The 15,673-nt window shown below is 42.9% G+C and overlaps 1 protein-coding gene across 7 annotated transcripts in view; it reads right to left on the minus strand.

Moving 5' to 3' along the window:
* Window positions 1-401: 401 nt before the first annotated feature.
* Window positions 402-15,673, minus strand: part of pnpla6 (patatin-like phospholipase domain containing 6) — a 55,098-nt gene continuing 39,826 nt past the window's right edge. For 4 of the 7 annotated variants that reach the window (XM_080418956.1, XM_080418953.1, XM_080418954.1 and 1 more), the window contains exons 27-36: window positions 15,172-15,328; window positions 14,865-14,981; window positions 14,450-14,519; window positions 7,079-7,195; window positions 5,108-5,256; window positions 4,245-4,397; window positions 3,453-3,569; window positions 3,117-3,204; window positions 2,212-2,363; window positions 402-1,964 (exon numbers count right to left, since the gene is read on the minus strand). In XM_080418956.1, the coding sequence (XP_080275082.1) occupies window positions 1,893-1,964; window positions 2,212-2,363; window positions 3,117-3,204; window positions 3,453-3,569; window positions 4,245-4,397; window positions 5,108-5,256; window positions 7,079-7,195; window positions 14,450-14,519; window positions 14,865-14,981; window positions 15,172-15,328 (1,192 nt within the window). In that variant the 3' untranslated portion in view covers window positions 402-1,892. Of the gene's footprint in view, window positions 1,965-2,211; window positions 2,364-3,116; window positions 3,205-3,452; window positions 3,570-4,244; window positions 4,398-5,107; window positions 5,257-7,078; window positions 7,196-10,942; window positions 11,060-14,449; window positions 14,520-14,864; window positions 14,982-15,171; window positions 15,329-15,673 lie in introns of all 7 variants that reach the window. The other 3 variants (XM_080418957.1, XM_080418955.1, XM_080418952.1) reach the window with 1 other exon arrangement.

Here is a 15,673-nt window from a genome sequence, read left to right on the forward strand (position 1 = left end):
GAATATGGAGATAAGAGGTTTCTGACCGACGATGTGACGATGTACTGTATTAGATTGAGATATTACTGTGATAACACAGTAAAAAAAAAAAAAAAAAGCAGCCCAAAGGAGTGGTGACCATAATAGGTCCAATCCAATGGTGTTTCTGCATTGGTCCAATCCGGTGATGACTCATTGTTTAACCCATTCAATCCGGGAACACATCCGTGTCATTTTAAGATTTCTTTGGATATTCACGATTTTTCAAAAAATATTTTAGAAAAATCCTGAAAATATGTGCAAATCTTTGAATATATATGTATATAGTTATTTATATTATATATTCAAAGATTTGAAAAAAAATCGTAATTTTTTAAAAATAGCAGACATACAAGCTCATAGCGCGGCACTTGGTGAGCACTATGAGCTTGTATATCTGCTATCTTTTAATAGCCAAAGGAATCTAAAATGACAGATGCGTTCCCAGATTGAATGGGTTAACGTGTGTGGCTCAAACTCAGGTTGAAAAGGCATCATCTTTCATCTGCTTGGATCTCAAGCAGAAAATAATAATAAAAATAAAAAGTTGAAACAAGACGTTCACAAACTTTCACAAGCCGACACTCAGTCAATCATCAAATATTCCATCTACGTCATCTGTAGCTCTTCCCTACTGTTCTTTACCTAAGCTCACCTTCCTTTGTCTGTTCAAAACGTATCTACCCCACATCTAAGTCACTCTACAGTACGTGGATTTAGAAATCCAATCAAAAATAGCCGTCACATTTCCCATCTTTTTTCCCTTCAGTTTTCATTCTGCCTTTCAACCTCTTGCCATTTCCTCTACACCCAAGCCAACCCTCATCTATTCTCTTTTCGAGTTCCAGTCCAAATCGCAGCCTACTCTCATCCCGTTGGATTCAATCATACTGCTAAATCTACTCAAATCCACATATCTTTCCCTACAAAACTGCCTACTTCAGTTCAAACCCAACTCATAAGCATGGTCTTTGCCTGCCTGCCACAATTTCTAAACCCCTTCTTTTTTCTTTTTTTTAATGGCAGCTCTACAAGCTCACTCCATGCCATCTAAACAATTTCTAGTTCTCGTGAATGCTAAATATACGTCCGCTACCTCCATCTCTTGCCACGCGCACACACACACACACAGTCGCTCACGCACCAAACACATGGACCATGTAAAACCTTTCATTAACAACAGTTCAACACAGACATTAGACACAACCTAGAGCCATACATACATTCAAACAGACAGACAGATCAGGACATGCAAGCTGTCTTCTGTGTTCATTGGGGGAAATAACAGATTACCAACCGACTCCGAGTCTTGAACCAAAATATCCATCTTACATTTGTTTTGCGTTGATTTCTTAAAAGATTCCCTTTCATTTTTTGTACACGGCTCAGGCAGAGTTTATTGGCTATGGGGGGTAGTCTCGTGTAGAAGTCATGAGAGCAGGAGGAGTAATAGCCAGCCTCCAAAAACACACGTGGTTACGTGGCGCGCCGCTCACCAAAAATAGCCGATCTACAAGCTCGCAATGACTCGCAGTTACGACGCGTTGTGAGCTAGTAGATCGGCTATTTTCGGTGCACGACAACCGGCGTGCAAACCAAGTACAAATCAGGCGTCTCAGGTAACACACCTCATTGTTTTGACTATGGAAGTCAGATGGCTGAGGGTAAAAGTCAATGTACTGTATTAGTCAGGAGGAAGCCAGCTCGATGTGCGCTCAAAAAAGGTAAAGCTTCAAAAAAAGGTAAAGCTTTTTCGTGTTCATCATCGGAAGGATCACGGGTTGATTCCTTGGAGACGAAGAGGCTTTCCGGAGTTCGGCTGCAGAGGTGCCAAACCTTTTTCCGTCTTACTCCTCCTCCTCCGTCTCCCTCTGTCAGCAGTCAGAGACCTCAGAGCAGCTTTCACCCGTGGTTCTTCTCCGTTGACGCACAGACTTCTCTTCATCCTACAGGAATCACACACCGTATTAATCCTCAACCACCTTTCTTCTTAGCATCGATACAATCGATCTCTTGCATTACAAACCAATTTTCCGATCGATACAAATCAAACGATACGATACGTTGCCGTTTACATATCGATGCAGTTGTATCGTTGGAATTCAAAATCAATACATCCGATTCAACTGCTGCATCGTTACTTATTTCCGCAGCCCCTAATTAGTACGTTAGTCATTTGTGTTTCGTGCTCACCGTCTGGAAAACGCCATTGTGGCCCCATTCTACAGGAGAGTGGTCCTCGCCCTCGGGGTCTTCTCCATCGTCCTCCTCTTCCTCACCGTCCTCCTCCCTCACCGTGTCCATCCCGTCCTCCTCATACTCCGTCAGACAGTCGGACTCCTCGGCTGCATGGAGAGCAGAGACGTTTAACCCATTAAGACCCGAGGCCGATTCTATAAATGTCTTCTAAAATCAGTTTTCTGAAAAACGTATGTTGCTATATCAGTGGTGCTCAAACTTTTTCATGTCATGGACCCCCACAATTATATGTATTTGGCCGCTAACACCCATCTCAATTTCTCAATTTTGTTCCAGGGACCCCCAGAAGCAAAGATTTGTGTAAAAAAAATCGCTTTAAAAAAAGAGATAAGATAATATTCAAAAAAATGCACACATTTCCCCCATTTTCCCCAGATCTACAAGCTCATGCTATGAGCTTGTAGATCTGCTATTTTTGAATAGCCAAAAGTATAAAATATGGTTTAAGTGGTTAAAACCTACAATGACACAGATGATTACCCGGTTTTAATGGGTTAACCACGTAAACCCTACATTATATATTTCGTTGGCCTGGGTCTCCGAGGGTCAATACTTGGCCCCATCCTTTTCCCCTCAACCAATTTTCCCCTCTACCAAATCCCTTCGCCAATAATAGCCAATGTATAAGCTTACGGATCTACTATTTTTGCCGAATGTTCGCCTATTATCGCAGAATGTTCCTTGGGCTATTATGACATGCCCACAATAGGGTTAACACTAGGGTTAAAGGATTTATTGTTTCATGCAGGATGTTGTATACGTACATTGAGCTTTAGGGTTTGCATCGAACATGAAGGAAAGTGTGCCCTAGAGAAATGAACGGTGTTCTTGTGCCTCACCTTCTGCAGTTACAAAGGTTGTGACTGGCTCTATCCTGGACACTATTTCAGCCAGGTCAGTGAAGTCAGCACTTGGACATGTACAGGACTGAAAGACAAGCAAAGAAATTGGAGCTTGAAAAAGAAAAAAAACGTTTCTTTTGGGAATCTGCGTACAGCCTAGATCACAAACTTCAATTGCTATTTACTGTGTGTGTGTGTGTGTGTGTGTGTGTGTATGTGTGTATGTGTGTGTGTGTGTGTGTGTGTGTGTGTGTGTGTGTGTGTGTGTGTGTGTGTGTGTGTGTGTGTGTGTGTGTGTGTGTGTGTGTGTGTGTGTGTGTGTGTTGAACTCACATCATTCCTCTTGCTGTCATTATAGTCAGCTGAGCGGTGATCTTTCAGCATGTTGTCGATGATGTCACCTCGGGCCCAGCCAGTAAACAGCAGCTTACCATGCTGGAAACCCACATCCTGATAGACAAAAGGTTTAATCAAACTATCAACAAATAATGTGTTTTTTAAAATGCTGATATTTTTTTTGTATCTCTCCTATGTGAGACTACTGAAATATTGGCTTGTGGAGTTGGCTCTCTCTTTAAAAAACAGCATTTTCCAGTGGGCAGATGCTCTGGGATCAATAAACTTTTTACACTCGATTGGAAACTCAATTGTCTTTCTTCACTCCTCATGTGACCTGGAGGATTCTCTGGCGTCTTTAAACGAGGCACACATTATGAGTAGGGAGAGGCAAGTGCCCCACTTCCTCATGTAGTTTGTTAAGTACGTGTACGTAAGTTGTGTTCAAGCTAAAGCAGGATATTAGGATAATGTCTAAGAGTCAGTCAATCGGTCCTTTCTCTGTGTCTTTTTGTCTTATGAGACCAAGCCTCATGTACTGTACTAGTATGCAGTAATTCTTTACGGTCTTGCTCTGAAAGAGGCTAAGCCTGTGTCTGTGTGTGATGACGTCATTACGTAGAATACACAATGATGTTACTCAAACTGACAGACCATCTTGTGTACGCCAGTATTGAAATCTAAAGCTTATTCCAAGAATGCATCTGATACTAATATAGTAGAACAACCAAACAAACAACAAACGATAGCAGGCCAAAGACATGCCATCAACATTGAGATAAAACTCACATAGATCTCGTCAAACTTGCCGAAGTCCATGGTCTTGAAGCGATCAATGGGCGGTCTGATGTACTCACAATACGCACTCTTCTTCACCACCTCCAGCTGACGCACACACGACACATAGGCCAACCGAGACTGGATCTCTGCCATGTCTGGTACCTGGTCATGTCACAGAAAGTATGCATTAGTCAGTGTGTAGAAATCCCAACTTCAATATCTCAAAATCCCTGTGAGATACACACTATACACCAACATCTATACTACGCTTTGTTTTAAAGGTGATTTAATTCCGGAGAAAAAACATCTCTGTTCAATAAAAACACATCCCTAGAGGAGCTTTACAAGTACCACTTATCTTTGCTCAATCTATTCTCTCATTTTGTATCCTAGGATCTATGAATATCAATACCTTTGACCCTCCAGAATATGGGTAATCCAACAGAGAACATCTGAACAGAAACACCAAACGCACCGCAGCGAAAAGATAACATGCCAGTCACGTCCTCATTGATTGGACCCACTTGTCGTGTCAGGGACGAGGAAGCGCTCGCATTTTATCACTCAACGTCCCTGCATAGTTCCTCAATGACTGAGGATTGCATTTAGTGAGGCTCTTATTTGCCGTTTGGCCTGTGACCTCACAGCCCGTCCAAGCTGCATGCCCTGCGGCAATCCTGCATCCAGTGAGTGTTGTCTAAAGACCAGATTTAGTTGTAAAACACGTAGGAGATATGCAGAGCACGAAAAACGAATTAGGTTAAAAAAGACATGAATAAAGAACATGCTTTTTGGGGGAGTGAGTCTTTCACTTTCACGAAAGTCATACATACATACACACTGGCACATTGTGCTGTCTAGACATACTGTACCTTCACTTTCTCGGCCCAAGGGTTGATGCGTTTCCACAACAACCACCAACCGGACAGGGAGTCGCCATAGTTGCAGAGGTCTGTCTCATCCTGGCTGCCCACATCAATGGCGATGACCGTTTTGGCACCCATGTTTCTGGCTATGTCCGCTGTAGACGTTCAACAAGAATGCATGCACGCAAAACGCCACAACAGGAATAGTGAGAAAACCAATCATGTATTATTATAGTTGTGTGAGGGAAAAATCCCAAAATACTGAGATAGACTCGCACCACAGAAACAGCCTCCGTCTCTTTTCGTGTTTTTTTTTTTTTTTGCCTCACTGTTGGGACTTTGTGGCCAATTACTTATACGGTATCTAGCCTAATTTGTAAACATAGCAGTTTCTAGCCAACAGTGAGAGCAGGTGGCCACAAACTTTGTGTTCAACTTGTTGATGTCAACCACTCAAGCCCTATGTACAATTATTTGGAAATGCTTGTCCATAATGACATGCCCAAAATAGGGGGACCAGGGTTAAAGTGGTTAAAATGGCACTTGGTGTGCTGGCTGTTTCGTGGTTTGGGTCTGAACCCATTCACCTCTGACACAAGAAGACATCCCACTAGCCCAAGGCTTTGATCTGAGGCCAATAGACCTTGATAGATCACAACCTATTTGAGGAAAAAGCATAGTGGTAATAACAGTGGAACTCGGAAACTACAAATTGATTTGCCTTGGCTCCTTTCTATTGGATCAATTTAGGGCCTGAAACCACTGTATTTCACAAAACTCAAGAGACTGGTTATCAGTATTGATGTCAACAAAATCAAATGGGTATTCGTGACACTCAGTCAGGGCTTTGTGAAATGCAGGGTTGGTTTCACAATATACACAAGTCTACTAGACTAGTTCATATCAAACAGTGATAGATTCAGGGGATGTTTTCATCTGCAAACCATCATGAAAGCCAGGTACGATACATTTCTTGTATCACAAACATTACTGGAACATGAAGGCCTACATTTTGGTCTGATGCTTTTTCCAAATGCCTTTGGGAAGTATCAAGATGCATTTAATGGTCAGCAGAGGAGAAATGCCCCCATCCAAATGCAGTCATCCTTCCCCTGATTGCAATGGAGAAAAGAATACTGCTTTTTTTTGTGTTGGTTATACCACAAACCACAGCATGATAAACAGTACACTTATCCCATTTCAACCAAATGGGAAGACATCTTCAAATCAGACCAGTGTCTTGCAGGTCAAAATTACATCAAAAACAAATTCACACTTTTAATCAAGCTTTCACAGAAGCTCACATAAGTTCCAATGAGAGTTCCTCCCCCATTTTAATACTGAACCAGTCAGACACTAGGCTGCTTTGATGGACCGATGGACAGAAACACCACATACCTCAATTCTGTTTTGAAAACTGGTAGACAATTGACCATATTCACATGGTGGCCAATTTGCTCTTACTTCAGACTCCCAAGGATGAAGTAAAAGCAAAATGGCCGCTGTGTGAATGCGATTAATGCGATATGCGGGTTTTATATGAAGCCACCACAAATACAACACTCAACAAATGCTGACCTTTCCCCATCTATCAAAACAGGAAATTGAAGGGTCTATGGTACAATATACTAACACTTTTTCAGATTGAATTTGGTTCTATATTTAGCCAGACCCATATCTTGTTCCCAAATGATCTGACAAATCAAGTGTTGAGATGGGGAAAAGGCAACACACCACTCAGTGACTACCCTTCACCACAAGCCCACTGCTAGACTTAAATACATATGCTATACTTACCCAGCCTCTAAACATCACACACTTTTATGGAACCACTTCTAAAGAGCATCCCACTCCCTCGCCCCTTTACCCCTCCTCTTCTTTGTGGAGGGGGGTTAAGGCTTGGTGGTGCGGGGAGGGGCTCTGTGTGTGTGTGGAGGAGGGGGGGTGGGATGGGGGAGGGTTACCACCTCTACTTGCCTGGCAGGTTGTTGATGTATCCACCATCCATTAGCAAGTTGCCATCTTTGGGGTCACAGAGTGGCGGCAGGTAACCCGAGAGGGTCATGCTCGCCCGTACATAGCGCCACAAAGAGCCTGACACACCAGGAAGGGAGGGGAGGAGGAGGAGGAGGGATAATATCTCAATTACGTTGCCCAAACGTGTCATGGTTAGTGCCCGCGCAGACCACGGATACCAGCTCCACGCAGCGCCATTAGAGCACCGGGAGGTACCAGTAGCCTAACCTTGTGGAGGCTGGGATTGTGGTTCTGCTCTCCTCCGGGCTCTGCGGTGTGTCGCTCAAAACCTCACTACCTCGCACCGAGACCCAGAGTGACGACAATGGAGCTGCGTGCGAGGTTTAACGAACAGGATATGGGCGACCATCGCAGAGCACCAAAGGTTCTTTTGATTTCCAAACTATGTCCCAACATCAGGGGTTCTGCTCCGTGGGCCAGGTAGAATTTAACAATGCCCATCTTATTGTTATCTACTCATTGCCTACTGAACTGTGTATCAAAGAGGTGATCAGATAGAGCAGTTGACCTACAGTAACCTTTACAAACTCAAAGTAGAGAAGGAGCAGAATTGAGATGTTGTGACACCGTCTGGACATCGCTCACAGTGAACATCAGGGGGTGAACCTGGGCTGTCCTGTCCTGCCGTACAGCTCACTGTCGGCGGGGGACAGGAGCAGACCGCATGGGTTGGAAGGATAAAAAGGAGCACCACAGACTGTGCGTGGACTTTTGAGAAGTGCAGGCGGAGAAATGTGAACGCTGAAGCGGAATCCCTCTTGCGGGCCGGGTAATGGAGGAGGCTTTTGCAGGAATCACTGAACTGCCAACAGATCTGAATTTTGTCCACAAAGGACTGACCTTTGTCAAAGGGGACCTTGTATTTCAGAGCCAACAAGGCGTATAGAGGAATTAAATCGATGGTGTGTGGGGGGGGTGTGTCAACAGTAAGTTCCAGAACACTTATTCCCAAAGTAAAAAATAAAGAAAACGAGGAACATTACAACACGCCATCAATACAGTATTTAGGATAGAAATACAGTATATGAATGGGCACATATTGCAGTATTGACATGCACATAAAAGGCAAGCAAAGCCAGGGGAAAGGACAGGTGGTATTCACACTGTAGGAGCAAAGGTTTGATGCGACGCATGACCAGACCTCCTCAGAGGCAAGGACAGGAGGAACAAGCCATCGCTGAATCCACATCAAAGCCACCTTTTATGATCCAACAATAGAAACAAATGCATGCAGTGATGATGACCTTGTCTAATACACCCCACTGAGGCACATAAATGGCTGTACCTTTTCTGAACTAAACGACTGACAAAGACATTCATCTGCGAGACGACTTGTTCATTGATTTCTGGCAGGCTAAGCTGGGGTAATACCAATTTTTCCAATACTGCTTTAGAAACATTCTGGGAACGCTGGATGCCTGGGATTCAAAGGGAGATGCAAAAAAAGTGTGGGGAAGGAACTTCAAAGCTTTGTGAAAGCTTGCTGAAACGAGGGTGACGTGGCACGTAGAGAACGTAGAGAAGTGCTTACCAGCCACCAGCCAAGTGCAGAACATTGCAGAGGAAAACAGCATGATGCCTGATTTATGCTCCGCTGCATGACGCCGTCTCGTGCGGAAAACAGCCAAACCTACGAGCTCACAACGCGTCGCATGCGCCCAGTGGTGGAAAGTAACTAAGTACATTTACTTAAGTACTGTAGTTAACTCTTTGACTGCCAGAGTATTTTCATAAAGTACTCCCCCAGTGCCAGCAATTTTCGTGTTTTTTATTTTTATATTTTGTAATTTTTCATGAAAATAAATTATCAGTGTTTTTTTAAAGACAGAGCACAAATCCGCCACTAGAGAGCAGCACATGACAGCTTGATCAGCTGTCATGACAGCTCGCACCCCACACACACAGTCAAACAGTGAAATACATGAAAACGGATGTGACGTGGTCTCAGATTGTCCGATCGGCCAAAATTACGATGTGATACACGACGGCGATGACTGATCGTCACCCAGACCATAGATTATAGAAGAGAACCTGTCCGTTCGTTTGTTATACCGTGTGAAAAACCGTGTGTTTACCTATTCTGGACGAAAATGACCGGGGAAAAAAAATCAAAAACCGGAAACGGAACCCAGGTCATGAAACCGGATGCAGATGTGGGTGAAGTAAGTGGAACTCGAAAATAAGATTGAATATTAAGCAGCATAGCGCAATCAGAGATTAAACAATGAACGCGCGTCCAACGCGTCTAACGCGTCGACGGCGTGGGTGGATTAAGTAGCAATTGACGCGTTTTCGAGTCAATGGCGTTTATAGAGTTAAGTACAATTTTGAGGTACTGTATTTGTACTTTACTTGAGTATTTCCAATTTCCGAGGGCTTAAGTGGTTCCGATTTTACTTCTACTCCACTACATCTCAGAGGCAAATATTGTATTTTTACTCCACTACAATTATTTGAAAACTTTAGTTACTTTGCAGATATAAATTATTACATTATAAAACATACATTATCCACTTTAGCCATATTTTATACCTAGGCCATTTGAAAATAGCCGATCTACAAGCTCGCGTTGCGACGCATTGTGAGCTTGTAGATCTGCTATTTTCAAACATTTTAGTACTTTTACTTTTGGTACTTTAAGTACATTTTGATACCAATACCTTTGTACTTTTACTCAAGTAAATTTTGAATTCCGGACTTTTACTTGTAACAGATTATTTCCACATTGCAGTATTGATACTTTTACTTAAGTAAAACATTTGAGTACTTTTTCCACCACTGCGTGCGCCACGCGTTGTGATCTTGTAGGTCGGCTATTTGCGGCACACCGACACCATCGTACGAAGAAGCGCAAATCGGGCTTGAGGAGAATGGCAGCAAAACACAACAGTCACAAGGAGGACTACAATGCACCTCTCTCTCTCTCTCTGACCCATGGATACCGTATGACGCAAAACCTCCCAAGCCAATCGGTGGGTGCGGGGGGGCTGAAGTCACATTGAAGGGGGCAGGGGGAAGCCATAATTCACCATTTACACCCTATATATACTTTGTTGACCAGGGTCCGCCAGGCGGTCTGTCCTTGGCCCCCTCCTTTTTTTCCCCTCCACACTGATCTCTTAGCCGAAAACAGCTGATCTACGAGCTCACAATGCATCGTGAGCTTGTAGATCTGCCATTTTCGCCGGATGTTTGCAGAATGTCCGCCTATTTACGAAATGCCCAGAATAGGGACGCTAGGGTTCATGTGGTTAAGACCTGATAATGTGTGTGGTGCAGTAAAGCCAATCGGGGAGTGTAACAATATCCCTACTGATCATTGCAACACTCAATACTTTTCAATTGTTTTTTTCCTTCCAAACCATGGGTCCCCAATGTCCAACTGGTCAGGGTGGGTCGGGTTAAGGAGTGAGTGGGGAACTCACAGGTAAGGCTGGGCGATAATGGGCAAAAATCCCAAAGATTTACCAAATACTGATATTGTGATATCGTGGGGATGGCTATTGGTGCTTTGATAAAATCTTAGTGATGCAAATGCAACAGCTAGAATAGGTAAAGGCAAATAGTAGAACGTTGTTCAGGTAAGTTCAGAACATTACATCACCTGTAATGCAATACGAGACAACACTTATACTATATCACGCCGTTACAATATCCAAAATTTAGTCTCATATCACTATGTTGATTTAATATGGCTATATTGCCCAGCCCTACTCATGGAGAGGACGAGGAGGGTAGCCCGAGTGGTCGATTGGTGTTTTAGAGAAAAGGAAGAGTTTTGGTGGGTGGGACTTGAAGTCTGACCTGGGACATTGTTAACATAGCAACCATCCACAAGCAAGTGGCCATCCTTGGGGTCGCAGAGGGGGGGTAAATAGGGGGTGTAGGAGGCGCTGGCTCTAACATAGCGCCAGACGCAGCCTGTCGGGAAATGAAGATGGAGAAGGAGGAACACATCAAACACGTGGTGGAGCTCACGTCACAGACGGGGAGAGAGAGAGAGAGAGAGAGAGAGAGAGAGAGGGAGAGAGAGAGAGAGAAAGACAGAGAGACAGAGGGCGTGAGAGAACGCGAGAGAGAGAGCGAGAGAGAGAGAGAGAAGGCAAAGAAAGAGCAAGAAGGAGAAAGACAGCAAGGGAAGGCTGGCAAAATAGAGAAAGTGAGCAACACTGCAAAGAGCAGGACAAGGGATGGTAACAGTGGCTGAGCAAGAACACAACCCAAATGTGACAAATAAAACTCTTGTCGTCATACATTCCACCTAGCAGCCTTATTGGCTGCATAGGTTTAGTACAGTTATTGTGAAACAAAAGACAAAAATGTCACTAGATTTTGCCTAATTTCAAGATATCAATATAAATCATTTGAATAATTATTTGAATACCATTCACATATTGACCTTGGATAAAAATAAAAATAAATACAATAAAAACAAAAATGATGTAGACTATAATAACCTGTGTCTCAGATGAGCGCAGCTACTGTATGTAAAGTCTGTCTGATATTTCATATTAAGTGTTAGGGAATTAGAATTTGCATTGTTAATGGTAGTCTCCAACAAGCCAAAGAGGTAGGGATAGAGAGAGAGAGAAAGAGAGTGAGACACCTTCATTTTTATATTATATTGACCCGCAAATGTCTCCAGAGAAAAAGGTAAAAATAGGGGATCTAAGAGCAAGATTGTGTTGCTGCATAAATCAAGAGTTCTTAAGCTTTGTAGATGCCCGATTGCCTTATGTAGCAGCCTTGAGTACTGCAAAAAAAAACTAAAATAAATATATCTTCAAGTAGAAATACTGGGGGCCAAGCAGTGAGCGCAACATGCCATAGCGAAAGCATGTGTTCAAAAGGCTTCTTATTCCTCCAGTGGTCATTAGGGGTGCCCTTCTACCACACTAAGAAGTTTCTGAAAAATCGGCATAAACCGATAGAGCCCTCTAGCGCCCCCAATTAGTTTTCATGGTCCGATAATGGAGGATCAGCCTCTGCGTATGTCTGCTGATAAGCATACAAAGTTTTGTGGCATTTGTGAGCTATTCGCCTTTTTGTGTAATAAAAACCCATGCCCTCTACAATATTCATTGGCTCATGGAAACCTTTTCCTTAGCTGGGATTTTTGATATTATTGCATACATTCTGTGTGTATGTTTTGGGGAAATTGCTCAAAGATCTTAGAAGGAGTATGTATTTAAGTGTTCTCTCTAGTGCCGCATTTGGTGTTCATGGTCCAGTAATGGCCTATGTGTGCTGAAAAGCATAGAATGTTTTCCTCATGAGGGGAGGCATGTGTAAAAGAGGTCATAACTGTAGGTCAAATGGGGCATGACATATGCCTGTTCAAAATTTATGATTTTAATCCCCCACCCCCCCACCCCCCCGGCCAACCAGAGTAAGATTTGTTCCTTTCCCTTTTGTCACGACCCTCTACCATTCAACAAAGTTTCATAAAAAGCGACCGGTTATGCCTGAACTGCGAAAAATGTTGGAATAATAATTAAATTAACAATAGGGTGTCGCCACATTGTGATAAGTTGTTTCGCAATGTTCACCCGTGACATGCCCAGAAAAGGGATGCTAGGGTTTATGTGGTTCACTATTACTATATAACTAATAGAGAAATCTATAGAGTGAAAACAAACGCATGTGTGGATGCATCATTACACCCAAGAAAACAAGTGACTAAAGACAACTTAGTTAAAAGTGACTGAAGTCAAAATAACACATGGATCAGTGTCATTCTAGAATTGCATGAAGAGAGCATGTCAGAAAAGCTACAGTACAAGAAGCAAAGGAAGTGGGGGAAAGGGGTGAACGGGGAGGGGCAGGGGGGCATTAAGGAGGAGCAAGGAGAAAAAAGCCAGGGGGGGAAGTGTTCTGGATCCTAAATGTTGACATGGACATTTGCCAGGCGAGGTCTACGGAATCTGTATCTAAACCAGTTATGTGGCCTACAACGTAGCCTATAGACAGACGTACATCTTTGCAGATATATGCACATGGGGAACCGACATTAGGACAGCAACTAGATCGTGTTCGGGGGAAGTTCTTAGACATGTTGACATAAAATGGATGGTATATGATTATGGAGAATGACAGTGAATAGGCTACAGGTTTATCATGTTACTTAAATTAGATGGAATGAAGGAATGAATGAAAGACAGAAAGAATAAGAAGAAAGAAAGACTAGTTTTTTTTTTTTTAGGAAGACATGATGGATAGGAAGAATTAATTAAGGGGGAGAAAGACAGGGCTTTGCTCCAGCAGTTAGTAGACACATGCCAAGATGCAATCACAAGCATTTCTTGGAAAGACCCAGGCCAGTAAATCCATAACCCCCCAAATCCAGCAACTGATATGAAAGTATGAAAGAATTGTAGTTTACAATGCAGCAATTGCATCTACACGAATAGTAGAAGTCAAATTCAGCACCGCTGGGTTTTTGGCAAGTCGGTGGATTTCTCAAATTTCTCTGAGAACATACTGCGCAGTGTGCATTGAATTTGGGGGTGAATGGCCTTCAATCAATTATTAGTTGATCAGAGTCATCCCAGTATATAGCAATTTTTTAGCTAAAGTTGGGAACAGTGCATTTTATTCTATCAGTAAAACATACACATTCCAGAAACATATTGGTGACAATTAATCAGCATACTAGCATGGTAAGGTTAAGTATTTTACTCTGAACTTTCTACAGTACTTTCCTATTTGACTTAGCTTCATAACCTAAACTTGAGAGCATACAGTCCAGACACTCTGTATTATGCATACTGTAGCCTGTTTAAAGGAGGCCTCTAGTGGCCATAGTAAGCCAACTGCATTAACATATTTCACATGTACTATACACTATTTAAGATTCTCCTCCATTAGCTTTGTTGTATTATATCTCATCTGTGCTAACTGACTTCATCAGCATGCAAACATTAACGCACATAAAAGGTCAAATTTAGTCACGTGTCATTTTACTGTTACTCTGTGCTAAATGCATTTACATGGAGTTTTCTTATTTTTGGAACAAAAGGTAATGCCCATGCCATTTTCACACATTAGTTCGCCGTCATTCTGGACAGGTTAAGTAGCTTAACCATTGAACTTAAACGCATTCAACTTAAATAATGGCCTACACATTGAAAGTCCTATGGTCCCTGTGTATACGATTCTAACAGCTTTGGACTGACCTGACATTAGCCTATATCTATCCTAACCTTTAAAATAAAATTAGATAAAATACATAAATGGATAAAAATAAGGTCTAACTAACAGAAGATAGTCATAGGGCAGAGAGCCAGAGTGATCAACTCAGCTGTCACTCACCATCCTGATGAACACGCATGGAGGAGGCAGTGATGTCAGTGGTCACATTGAAGTACGGCAGCCACAGGTCCTGTAAACACACACAAAAGATGCCCCCACCCCCCAGTTTTGTTTGCTATAGGTATTGTTTCTAGGCTATGTCTAGTCTAGAAAGTACTTTCTAGTTAAGTACGTACACTAGAAAAAACTGTCACCTTTGGTTGCATAATCATTTTTATTTCTATAAAGATGTGTTCACATTAGAGCAAAAAAAAGCATGACACTATCTGGAAAAGCGTGAAACGCTCGTCTCCATAGACTTTGCATTGAAACTTGAAGCTAGTCTTTTGCGTCACACTGCTCAGTGTGAATGGGGCTTCAGATCTATCCATTCAGGCAGCCTGTAATGGTGTGCCATTGTAATGTGACCACTCACCTCAGCTTGCTTGTCCTGGAACACTTTGTAGATGCTGGTGTTAAAGGCAGTGCCAGTGAACATAGAGGTGATGGGATAGGTCAGGTCCAGTACTGTTTTGAACACAGAGTTCATCGACTATGAAAGAATAACAAAGTTAAGTCTGGAAAAAATAAGGAAAATGTATAATTGTTTGCATTTCTATGGACTCAAAAAAAGGTTTCATCTGCCACTGGTTTCTTTTACACAGCCAAAAATAAAATACTTTCCATTTTAGCAGTGCAATATTACAATCTTAGACATATTATTGAGGGACTGAATGGAGCACCTTGGACCACTCTCTGGCTCTCTGTTTGGTTCGCACGGCGCTCCTCTCCTCAGCGTACAGCGCTCCAATGAACGAGCCAATAGAGGTGCCGCCCACAATGTCTATGGGGATCCCTGCCTCCTCCATGGCCTTTATAACACCCACATGGGAGCATCCTCTGCAGGGATTAGAAGAAGAACCACGTAAAACGTTTGTAAAGGCTTTGCCCTCTAAGACCTACTCAACACTATTGGGGAACACAATAGCGACAGCTCTTAGAGGATGAAATGCATACATGAAATGTGTCCCCTGCATTTTACCCATCCTATAACAACTAGGAGCAGTGCCATTCGCTCTGGGAGCCGGCGCTTGGGGATAAGAGTCTTGCTCAGGGACACACATGGACACATTGCTGGCCTGGCCTGGCCTGGAATCGTACCTGGGACAACCAGGGCCTCTGGCTTCCCAGGCGGGCTGACTAACCACTCAGCTATGGCAGCCAGGTCAGCTGTCTATAACAGCG

Source organism: Gymnoscopelus braueri (assembly GCF_963280865.1).
Source record: "Gymnoscopelus braueri genome assembly, chromosome: 2".
Classification (NCBI taxonomy): Eukaryota; Metazoa; Chordata; class Actinopteri; order Myctophiformes; family Myctophidae; genus Gymnoscopelus; species Gymnoscopelus braueri.